General features: G+C 46.0%; 1 protein-coding gene across 1 annotated transcript in view; it reads left to right on the top strand.

The window, feature by feature from the left end:
• Nucleotides 1-4,380: 4,380 nt before the first annotated feature.
• Nucleotides 4,381-12,566, top strand: part of ERBB4 (erb-b2 receptor tyrosine kinase 4) — a 931,393-nt gene continuing 923,207 nt past the window's right edge. The window contains exon 1 of the mRNA XM_008145201.3: nucleotides 4,381-4,618. Coding sequence (XP_008143423.2) covers nucleotides 4,537-4,618 — 82 coding nt within the window. The 5' untranslated portion in view covers nucleotides 4,381-4,536. The remainder of the gene's footprint in view (nucleotides 4,619-12,566) is intronic.

Raw genomic sequence — 12,566 nt, forward strand, 5'->3', positions numbered from 1 at the left:
TTTGAACAACTAAGCCAAAAGAGGATTTCGAGCATTCTCCAGACCAATCTGGACTTTTGCTCCTTTAAAATGGCAGCTTCATTCTTCATCATTGTAGCCTGATCATTCATATATATATATATATATATATATATATATATATATATATATATGCCCAGCAACTGGACCAGCAGAATGACCAGAATGACTGGTGGCTATGACACGCACTGTGGCAGCCAACCAGCCTGATCTGGGCCTGATCGGCACCCCCCTGCCGACCTAGCCCCGATCGGCCCCTAACACCCTGATAAGGGGAGGGGCCGGCAGGCCAATGGCCTGCAGCCCCTCCCCCCAGCCGGCCCCAACCCCAATTGGTCCCCAACACCCTGATTGGGGGCGGGGATGGCTGTCCAACTGCCCATGACCCCTCCCCCCACCGGCCCAGTCTGATGGGTCCCCATTGGGGCAAGCGGCCGGATTCCACACATGCACAAATTCATGCACCAGGCCTCAAGTCTCTTCATAAAAGGCAACAGACCAGCAGTGGCCATTTTTAAAAAATATATATTTTATTGATTTTTTTACAGAGAGGAAGAGAGAGGGACAGAGAGCCAGAAACATTGATCAGCTGCCTCCTGCACATCCCCCACTGGGGATGTGCCCGCAACCAAGGTACATGCCCTTGACCAGAATCGAACCCGGGACCCTTCAGTCCGCAAGCTGACGCTCTATCCACTGAGCCAAACAGGTTTTGGCAGCAGTGGCCATTTATAGCTCAAAAGCTACCAGTGAATGACTGAGTATTAACTCTTTTCTTCCCATGCACAAACTTCCCAGAGAAGAGACTCAGGGGGAGTGACCATTTCTCAACCAATCAACAGTGACCAAGAATTTTGATTGGTCCAACTTAGAAAAGAAAGTAGGGGTTGTTTTACCATGGAGGCAGATCCAAATTAAAAATGTCAAACTGAGGGAAGGGTAGTTCCTAGAAAAGGGGTATTGAACAGATAATTCTTGGTATTCACTTGTGGGTTGTTTTTTTTTTTTTTTCCAAGATTATAAAGAACAACATATTTTAGTTAATTCAACTGGTATAGATGTATTATAAGGATACATGGGAAAGTGAAGAGATTCATCTTAGAAATCCTCTAGCAATCCAGTTAGCATGTCATTTCCACATCAGGTAGCCAATGTCTCCTACTCCTTAGGATGACTCAGTTTGTATGGGAAGCCAGTGAGAGCAGACACATAAAGGATTAAATCTTGACTCTAGCTCATGGCCTCTGCTTTTCCACTCCTTTGGTTTGGCCACCCAGGGTAGCACCTTCTTATTTGGGCTAGACTCTGATTGGGTATTCCAGTCACCTTAGAATGTGGGATATGCTGTTGGGTAGAGCTTCATGCTAATTTACTTTATAGGCTGCTGGTCAGATACCCAATTTTGGCCAGGAATCAATTATTGTTTCAACAGTCAGAACCAGGAAAATGGTGTCAAGGCAGAGCAAATTAACAATTATGGTTGTGCCAAGTAATTTAATTGGTGGATACCTAGTATGGGCTATGTAGCATCCCCCAAAAATAGACTATAACTTTTTTTTAACCACTGAATATTGTTAACATTATTTTGCCAATAATTATTTTATTTTTTAATCTTTTTAAAAATATATTTTTATTGATTTCAGAGAGGAAGGGAGAGAGAGATAGAGATAGAAACATCAATGATGAGAGAGAATCATTGATTGGCTGCCTTCTGCACACCCCCTCGAGCCCACAACCCGAGCATGTGCCATTGACTGGAATCAAACCTGGGACTCTCCAGTCCACAGGCCAACACTCTATCCACTGAAAGCTACTTATTTTAAAATTTCCATTCTGTCCCCAGAATAACAATTTTCCCAAAGCAAGAAGTTTTTGTTTTGTTTTAATCACTGAACCAAACCAGCTAGGGCACCAATAATTATTTTAGATCTAAGAGTGAGACTAAGGTATATAGGAGAGTTCCTGCCACAGAAGAACAAAAAACATTGATGAGGGAGTAAAAATTATCACAATGGACACAAGTAGGAAAAAAACCCAAATATTAAGTATTTTTATTTTTCCCCTCAATGTAAGCTAAGATACACAATCTATTTCTTCACTCCTTAAGATTATTATGAATAAGACTTTAAAAATAAACACACATAGATATTTAAAATTTTCCCAAAGCAAGAAGTTTTTGTTTTGTTTTAATCACTTCAATTGTTTTTCTGGGGACAGAATGGACATGTAAAAATAAGGAGCTTTCATGGAAAAGAGGTATCTGAGAGTCATCGCAGGAAGCCCAAAGGGATTTAAGGAAAGGGGACTGAGAAGAGACTGAAGGAAAGAAAACAAAGGGGGACGGGTGGGTGGAGATAAAAATAGAAAACAAAGATAATCCCAAAGAGCAGCGTGCATAGTTCCGAAATCAGTACCAGCATCACATCACCACTGTGGGCTCTAGGCTTGGTTTCTCCAGGCCCGAGGCTGCTTCTGTGTAAAGCAGTGTGCTCAGCTTGCTTGGCCTCTTCTCCGTGCCTGCTACTTGATGTGGGCCTAAGAAAGGGAAGACTTCAGGCTTCTGGGTTGAAACTGCTGTTTCCCTCTGTCCTCAGCTCCATGGAAATTCTGTGGGGACAAGGCTATAGATAAAAGATGTGGGGGAGGAGTGGGAAGGTCTCAAATGTTGAGTGAGGAGGCAGGGTGGCTTGATTTTTAAGTTCTCCGGATACTTTTAATTTATGCATTTGCTGCTCCTGGAGAAACTAAAAGAAAGAAAACAATTCACAGTATGCCTGTGCAAATAGCAAGTCAATAAAACTACGACCCGCACGAGATTCTGGCTCCTCAGGGTACAGTTTCTGAGCTGCAATAGGCAAGCGATGTGTACTCTGATACGACCCAATGCCAGGACGTTTTAGATCAAGAAAAGCCCGGGCACTCGCATAGCTAGCAATGGCCTGGGGATTGGGGTGGGTGAACTTGCAGAGCGAGAACACGGAGGAGCCTAAACCTGGGTCCATTGTAGAATACAGGTTACCATTTGAGGTTGGTTCTGTCCTGAGAGGGCCATTTCAATTTCTTGCAGACTGAATACCTCAGACCTGGAACCATTTCTGGCCCTTTATCACCAAATTGGTAGCTTTGGATTAGAATGAACCCCAAACCAAGCTGTCCAAGAGTCCCAGGGAAAAGTGAGCAGACACGTGGACTTAAAAAGCTAAGGATGTATGTTAATTCTACTGCGGACTTGCAGTTTGACTCAGTGTAGGTCAGCTTGGGAGGGTGGGAACGGGAGTAGAGAGGAAGGGCAGGTGATCATATCCTTAGGACTACCTCCACCGCAGAGGCTATCGGATGCACAGAACCAGTTTTTACACTGATTTCTGAGTGTGGAGCGCGAAGGGGGGGCCGAAGTGCGGAGGCTTTATGCCTGAGGCAACGTTTTATTTTCTCCTGTTTCTAGGGAAAGTATGGTCTTTAGATGAGCACCGTGAGACAATGGGGGGAAAAGGGTGAAAAAAAAAAGTATATATATAAGCATCCCTCCAGTGGTCTGGCACTCCGCGGGCCAGCTGTCGTGGGGCCTCTCTTGCATTCAATCCCTGGCCTCCGGTGAGCCCTTTAAATCCAGGTTCTCCTACCCACAAACAAGACCAAGCTCCACCGCCCTGACAGGTGTTTTCCCAACTCCAGAGGCCGAGGATTTTGGGGAGCGGCTGAGCCAATAAGATTTCCCTTTGGGAGAGAGGGCGGGACAAGGGGCGTGGCTGCGGGGCCGAGCGGGGGCGGAGCTAGCGCGGCTCCGGCCAGCCTGCTCCTGTGTGGAGGGTGTTTGATCCGCCGCCCCCCTCCACCTTTTTTTTTTTTTCCCCCCTCTCCGGGAGTCTGATTATTAATTTCTCCGTGGGGCTGCAGCTGGAGCCTGCGAAGCGTTGGAAATGACGCTCGGAGCTTGAATGACCGCAGCCGCCGGACAAGTGTGAGGAACGCGGACGGGAAAAAGGACTGGCTACAGGGAGAAGGGAGCCCGCAGCTCCCCCCTCCCCACTTTCTTCCCAATTTGGACTGGAGGTGCTGGAAACTAAAAAGAGAGCCGAACAGAGCCCGGCTGGGGCGAGAGGCCGGAAACCTACCGCCTCTCTGAAAGCAACTTTTTTTTGGGAGACCTTCCCCCACCCCCCCCTTCCTTTTTATTGTCGCCCGAACCAGAGGGGAAGAGAGAAAGTGAGGAGGGAAGGAGAGAGCGGACGATCGCGCGGGGGCATCGCTGCAGTCCGGCCAGGAGCTCCACGCACACACACGAGCACCTCTCCCCCGCGCGCGCACCCCCCGCCTCCGGTCCCGGGGCCCGGACGGACCCGCGGGTCGCGGACTCCCTCGCCCGCCGCGCCCGGAGCCGGTGCACCGCGCGCGCGCCGCGCCGGCCCCCTTCGCGCCCCCACGCGCGCCTGGCTGACGGGTCTCCTCCGTGGGCCCGGAAGGGGATATGCCATTTGGACATGTAACTGTCAGCACGGGATCTGAGACTTGCAGAAAATGAAGCTGGCGACCGGACTGTGCGTCTGGCTGAGCCTTCTGGTGGCGGCGGGGACCGTCCAGCGCAGCGCTTCGCAGTCAGGTGGGTCGTGGTTCCTCCTCGCGCTCCGGGGGTGGAACCTGCCGCGGCCGGCGTGGCTGCTGGGGTGGCTCTCTCTCCCCTTCGCCCCGCCGGACACCCTCTGGCTCTCCGGAGAGGAGGGACGACTCCACTGGGTCCTGTTCCTTGGGCTCGTGGTCGCCTCTCCTTCTGCCCCAAACTTACCATCTGTGTGTGCATGCATTTTTATTTCTCGTGGGGAAAAAAAACCCACTGTGCACCCCTATCTCCCTCTCCTTAACTCCCTTGTCTTCTTTCTCGCACGTTTTCTGGGAGCCTGAGAGGGATCCCTTCTGGTCACGCCTGGTGTGCGGGACACGGGCGCCCCAAACCCCCGAGTGAGAGGGGACCCGGAGGGAAGAAGCGTGGGAGAAGCGCGCACCGCCCGGGCCACGGGAGGGTTGGAGTCCCGAGCGGTGCGGGCCGGCCCCTTCTGTGCGGGCGGGCGGCGGGGAGTGGAGCTGGAAGAACGGGCTTTGCACCTGTGCGTGCTGCCGGCGGCCACTGCGCCGCCCGTCGCCGGAGCCCGGCTGGGTCAGCCCCAACCTGAGCCCGGGCTGGGCAGCTGCAGGCGGGCGGGCGCGCCCTGGCCCGGGGGCCCGGAACTCCCGGCTGCCTCGCGCTCTCTCCGGATTGACTTGAAGGGAGCTTGCCTGCCTGCCTGACATCTTATAAAAATAGAAAAAAAAAAAAAAAAAGGCTGACATACTGGAGCCCGGACAGCCTGGCCTTCCCGCCAGTGGCTGGGTTGGGCTGCGGGAAGAGTTCTTCCTGAAGTTAAACTTGCAACTGGCCGGAGTCCTTCCAACTTCTCTGTGTACAGCCCAGCGCGGCTGCCGAACCGACTCCTCGTGCGGACGGACTGAACCCGGGGCGGGCGCGTCCGTGCCGGGTGCGCGGCCAGCGCTGGCCGGCCAGCCCGCGCCCCCGCCACCTGCACGGGCGGAGGCTCAGTGACCTCGAGAGGCAGCGCGGCGGGGCTGGCGCGCCGCGGCCCGCGGGGCTGCTGACAGCACCTGCGGTGCCAGGGACGCAAACTTTCTGACCCTGGAGTTTCCCGAGGCTGAAAGTGGGACAGGAAAGGACTGAAGAGAGTCGGTGTCCGACGCGGCCAAGGGGGGCCCTCGAGGAGGGCCGGAGAGATTTCCGGAACCATCCGGGGGCTGCGCAACCGAGCGTGGGAGGCAGCCACGGGAGAGAAAGCCCCCGGGAGCGGCGATGGGGAGAGCTCTGGGCCGGGGGAGGGTGTCCTTCTGACCTCACCAAGAAGTCAGCGCGCCGTGGTTTTCCCGCTCCGCCCCCGCCGCCGCCTCCGCCTCCCCCTCCTCGCTTTACCCAGTAAATAACAAGTTACAATCCCTGAGCCTTTCAAAATGACCTTCGGGTGGCACAGTGTGCGCCGTTGGTGCTGGTCCCAGTTTCTCTGAAATTCCTCGCGCATACCAGGTCCCGCGCTCCAGCCACCTCCGGAATCACACCAGCACGGACTTGAGATTCCAAGCGGCCTCTTAGCTACATCCCTTTTTTATCTCCCTCTCCCCCCGCGCCCCTGCGTATCTCCCCCTCAATGGGTTGATTATGCACATTGACCCATTCAGAAGCGGGGGCGACCGACGTGCAGACGGAGCCGAGGGGGATTTCTAGGAGGCGACCTACTGGGTGGGGGCTGTCTGGTTCAGCTTCAGCCGCGGGGGGACCCGGCTCCGAGTCCGCAGCAATTTGGCTATCAACTGCGGGGCTTGGGGTTGAGCTATGCCGAAAAGCCCTTTTCAGAATTTCTGCAAGGAATGTAATCCAAATTAGTTCTGCAGCTGGTCTCCTCTCGTCCGCCCCCCCCACCCCCCCGCGAATTGTCAGACCCACAAGTGAGCCCATTTAGAGCGCGAGGATTAGCGTGCCATTGTTGTTCCGTGTGCGACTCTGCACTTGAAATTCTGGGGACACAAAGGCGAGCCTCACTTGTTCCAAACACAAAGTGATCTGGATGAAAGAGCCGCGCAAAGAAAAGCTGCTGTCGGGTGCATCCCCGGTACCATTGCGACCGCGCAGGCTAAGGTGATCCCCTGGGAACTGGAAATGCCCCTGGGGGACGTGTGCTTTTCTGCCGACCCCACCCTCACCCGGCGGCACCTGGCAGGGAGAGCGCAGCTGGTTTGGATGTGGCGCTTTTGGAAAACCAAGTGGCTGTGTGGGGTGGGAGTGAGGATCTGCGTGCTGGTGGCCGTCCCTGTGTGGTGGCTACACGTCCCCAAGTACATACAGATCGCATCTCCCCTCTCGTAGTGAGCAGCAGTCAGGAGCAGTTTGGAGGAGTTTGTTTTGGTCCAAATGAGAAATTAAGTGCGGATAAGTAAACTAAGCTGCCAGAGGGCGACAAGATGTTGAGTGAATTGCTTTTAGATGAAACAAATTAAGGAAACGAGGGAGACAATCTGCTTCTCGCATTATTAGACACACTTGGAGTTCAGGGGAACGCGGCATATTTTTGAAATGCTAATTTCTGAAGGAGCAGAAGGAATGCACCTTATTTACTGCTCTATGTGAATAGAATAAAAATATGGGGGGGGGGAGGCGATCCTCTTGTATGGATTGAAGACATTTCTTAAAATAATTGTAACTGATGAGGACCTTTGCTTCTTTGCTTGGAAAAAAATATCAGCTTTAGAGAAGGCGATTGTTTTTTCCAGTGATTTATTTTATCGAGAAATATTATAGTCAAGGGCCCTTTCTACGGCTACTATAAAGCCTTTACCACTAAAAGGAATAATTCCCAAATTTCTGTCTTCCTGAAATATAATCAATATTACCTTTGTATTGAAATGAACTATATGGTAGTATTGAAGTGATAGCCTTACATACCTTCACAGATAAGTGACTAACCAGTCCAGTTCCTATTTCTTATTTGCAAGTATCTTAGTCCTGCTTTTCATTCTATAAAAGAACCTACATTTTCCTACATATTTAAGATTTGTCTCCAATATTAGGGGCTGTTTGTACAGTTAGAAGGAAAAGGTTAATAAAACAGTTAAAAGATGAAAATGATATTTAAAAACACACACATCAATACTTCCCTACATGTGTTTGCTGTGAGCACATCCATGTACACTGTTCCTTTTCTTTTAATTTTGAACTTATATGTATAAAGGGGGTCTTTTAGAAAGTATTATTTATTTCTTCAGAAAGCTTAATAAATGTATGCTTATTAATATAACTGCACATCCCTTGAAAGCACTCTAATATGGACTGTTGTGATAAAACTTGAAAGATTCTTGGTTGTGTCATGATTCCTGTTTTCTGATTTCCTTCTCAAATGAAACTGCTTTTATTTATTTTAATCATGCATGCATCAAAAGTCAGTTTTTCTGAAAATCAAGGCACTTACTGCTGTATATATATTTTTCATTTAGTCACTGGAAATGTGTCTTAATTAAGAAATTACATTAGAATATTTCCCAGGGCATGTGTTTCATGGAAGAGTTGCAGTTTTTTTTTTTATTCTAATGTGAACACAGTAAGTTTGCACTGGCAGAATTTTAGAGTTTGCATTCATTTGAGGGAAAATCATATTTCCTCCTTAAAGTGGATTCAAATATTTAATATTCATGAGCTTTCATCCCTTTGGTTCTTAAATAGAAGTACTATTTATCATCTGTCTTATGCATTCACCCTTTCCATCACTATGGATTCTTTTTTTATATCTTATTGTTTATTGAGTTTACACATGTGAGTATGTATTTTCCCCTCCATCACTAAACATATTCTTTTTTTGTGTGTGTGTTTTTACCAGCAACCTGCCACTCAGCCTCTGCAGGAGTCCTCTGAGCCAGTTTTCTTTCTTTCTTTCTGATAAATCTGATATGGCTGGTTGGCTAGACGATCACAAGCCATTCCATTGCTCAGATTTATTCCTGAAAGAAAATAAAAAGGCATCGATCCAAGATCACTAGCACATCTTAAAAGTCCTGACTACAAGGCCAAATATTTCTACAGAGAAGTCCCTTTTTCTCTCCCTCTTTCTCTTCTTGACCAAGGAAGGAAGGTAGACCACTGCCATTGAACAAAAAAGCTAGGGATGCAAACAATTGGGGCTGTTGTTAAATATTCTCTGAAACTTGGTGATTAGAGCCCTCTTAAGATTAATGACTATGTAAGGTGTACTTTTAGAAAATAAATTGAATTAGGGTGCCTTATACTTTGCAATGCTTTAAAGCTGTGTCACTTTTACATTATTTCAAACAAATTATTAAGAAAATTTAACATATATTAAAAATAGCAGCAAGTTTTTGCTTTATTTTGCAGTGTTCTGCTGCTGTTGGATATCCATGTGTAATTTTTAAGTGCCAAAAACATCAACACGACAAATGACCACTATAACACTGTATTTGATCCTTTTTGAGAAATACAGTTTTGTAGAAATGTTAATGCCTACATTGAAATTAGCTTATACATGTTTAAGCCTACAGCTATTCTATAGAAATTAATTATCAATTATATTCTATTGTTATCTTTTATAATGATCTACTGGATCTGTTGTGCAGGCTAGAAATTAATCGAATTATAAACTTTTATCCAGGTTACATCATTTTAGAAATGATCTACTATGTTACATTTGAGCATTTGGAACCAAATTGCATCTTTTCTCTAATACTCATTTTCTAAATTATTATAACTATTGGGCAGTTGGAGTAAACCCTTACATTTCCTGCTTTCCAATACAGTTATTGATTGGAGTTTACAGTTTATAATGACAAATGATTTCTTAATTTGTCTTTTTTACAATGAAAAGATCCGAAATCAATGTTTCCTGAAGCTGTAGCTCTTCTGCATAATTTGAAGATTTCAAGTAATTTTGTGGGTGTGACAGGACATAAGCAGGTGGTTTGGATAAGGATTTCTACATTGGGGGACAGTTCCTCTATTTCTTCTTAATACCTTGAGCAACTCCATGTCTTTGTCACTTGGCCTGTGTGTCCCTGGGGGGTGGGGCAGGGTGTGTGTGGAGAACATGTACTCTATTTCTCCACTGTATAGCAGTTTTTTTGAAAAATGTGATATTGAGGTACATTCCAGTAACAAGTTAATTGACATTTTAAAACATGTACACATATGCTAAAAAACATACTGTGAATTTTCTAGCAGACCATCTCTGTTACAAGTGCACCTAAGTGAAGTAAAGAGGTTATTAAAATGTTTGTCTTTGAGGCCATTTCCCCAAAATACTACTACTTTTCAGAATTGCTCTATGGTCTCATCAGATTTCATTGTATATGACCTTTTTTTTTTCCTGAGTTGTTGATAATTCGGACATGTTTATTAAAGAAATTGACCTATTTTCCAATGCTTTGATTAAAGCTTTAAAGCTACTTCCTTGTTTTAATATTTGACACCTAGACTCGTGCTTTCTACTTGCATTAATTTTTCAGGAGGGCAGAGAACTGCCTCATATTTATGGCAGAGAGGTGAAATTTATGAATATTTTGAAGCCTAATTCTAAACTGCCTTTTTGAACATGTAGTAACTGTTTTATAATTGTTTTCATTTTGAATGTGATTATTCTGCAAGCATGTTGCTTTGCACAACTCCAGAGGGCAGCAGCCACGTAGGATTTAACGGATACATACATGCCTGAGCTGTGGGCAGTGCAGTAGCAGCCCTGCTGTTGTGTGAAGCTACAGAATAAAGCACCAGCATAAAAGTTAGGAGAACCGAATTCTGGCCATACAGCCATCTTCTATGTGCTCTTGGGTTAGGCTCCTCGCTGTGCGCCTCAATTTCTTCATCTCCATTGGTGAAACTGAAAGTGATGCCTACACGATTAACATGATTTTAAAAGATGAGTTCATTAGAAATACCATGCTTAGACTTTTACGAAAAAGAAATCCATTGCATTTCAGTTATTTTTACAAGTGGGTCTCTCTTTTTAAGTGAATTCACGTGTGTAGCCCTGGTATCTCAAACAGGTAAAGGGAAAAGAGAGCTGAGTTTGTTACAGCTGCAGCAGGAAGCCAGCTTTGTGGCCTTGGCTGTAGCACTCCCCCAATGTTCTTCCACTCTTTTCTCTAGTCTCTGTGCTGGCTTCGTAGAAATGTAGCACTATTTAGGAACCACAGATCTAGTCCTCTCATTTTTTGTAAAAAAATCTTTATTGTTGAAAGTATTACATATGTCTTCTCCTCCCTCCATTGTCCCCTTCTAGCCCACCCCCACCCCCTGCCCCAGGCCTTCACCACCCTATTGTCTGTGTCCATGGGTTATGCATATATGCATACAAGTTCTTTGGTTGATCACTGCCCACCCACCCACCCACCCCTGCCTGCCTGCCTTCTGTCCTCTCATTTTCTGAGGAAACTGAGAGCACAGGGAAGTTAGGTGATATAACTTAGTTGTCATATCCTGATAGCAATATAATTTTCTTGAACATACATAGAAGCACTTGAAAAGTTGCAGACACTTAAAAAATAAATACAAGGCTGTATTGCTTTAAAAGAAAATTGTAAAATCGAAATGAAAACACATGGATTGGAACCGTGGTCCTAATGATATAAAGTTCCTTTCAAGTGGAAGACTATGGGATCATCAGCATCTGTAATTTATATTGAGGAGGTAATCATTGATTGTACTGGTAATTTACAGCACATGGAGATGAAATAAATAAAGCACGTTTGTTCAGACGGTTTGTAAGAGGATCAGTTTACTTGGCAGGGTTTTGTTCTGAACATAGGTTTTGGACCCTAAAAGTCAGATAAGAGTTGCCTACACTAGTTTCTTTTATGTGAAACTTATAATGATGACCAATAAGTACAGAATGTTTATTTCTTCCTTCTTTATTAAGCGGTATGGCTGCTTAAACAAAATGGAGTATGAAGGATGAACAGTGGGCTTCTCAGCACCAGCTAGTTGATGGGACCCTTAATCAGCAAATCCATGGGAATACTTCAGGTTTGTCCACATCCATCCTCAGATCCCAGTTATGTATCTTTTACACTGTCTTTGTTGGGTCCTCTTTTCTTTTTCTTCAGGCACCTGCTAGTATCACAGTTGTGTTCTTTGCAGAAGTGCGTAAGCTAAGTTTTCACTACTAAGACTTTATGCATTTATTTCTATTACACATTTGCCTCTCTCTAGTTGGCTCCTGCAAATGCTGCCTCTAGGCTTAGCGAGTTGGCAATGTTGTTGACTTATAACTCTCTCTGGTTGTCACTGACTTTCTTCAAGCTCCAGACCTTTCTCAGTGACGGTCAGCATTCTCATGGGTCATAGTGACAGAAAGGAGGGTTGGTACTTGGTTGGGCAGGGAGAATCACTTCCTGTTAGGAATGTGAGATGAGAATGGACCCTGTCAAACATTAACATGGATACTATGTGACTTACTGTGCAACATCATTAAAACTTTTCCTTGAGAGATAGAGGTAGGTCATTATTATTGTTTATCATGTTATTTCCAATATTGTAGGTATTACTGAAGCATACTAAACATCAATAAGAATATGTAAGATTCAGTGTCTGAATCTAGAGCGTTAATAGAAACCAAGGCTGTATGAATGTATATATTTCCTTTGTAACATAGTCTAAAGGTGTTTAAAGAGAAGAAAATGGTGTGATAAACATTAGTTTGTTTTCCAAACAGATCAGACTTGTAAATACTCACTTTGACTTAACCACATCTTTACTAGTCTTCTGACTTTTACTTAGGTCTGGTGCATCTGGTATAGGTGGACATCCAGGTTTAAACCTTAAGGATACCAGTGGGGATTCTGAACCTGCCTTCAAAAGATGCATATGCTGGTCTTCTGAGGATACCTCGTGTCTGGTTAAGACTGAAAAGAAAATGGCCCTGGATTCTCTGGTTTCTTTGCCTGTATCTAGCATGGCTGTGGCTTTAGTAATAAGTTGTGCAAAGCTGTATTTCAGGATGGTGCCCTCCACTAGC

Source organism: Eptesicus fuscus, chromosome 11 (assembly GCF_027574615.1).
Source record: "Eptesicus fuscus isolate TK198812 chromosome 11, DD_ASM_mEF_20220401, whole genome shotgun sequence".
Taxonomy (NCBI): domain Eukaryota; kingdom Metazoa; phylum Chordata; class Mammalia; order Chiroptera; family Vespertilionidae; genus Eptesicus; species Eptesicus fuscus.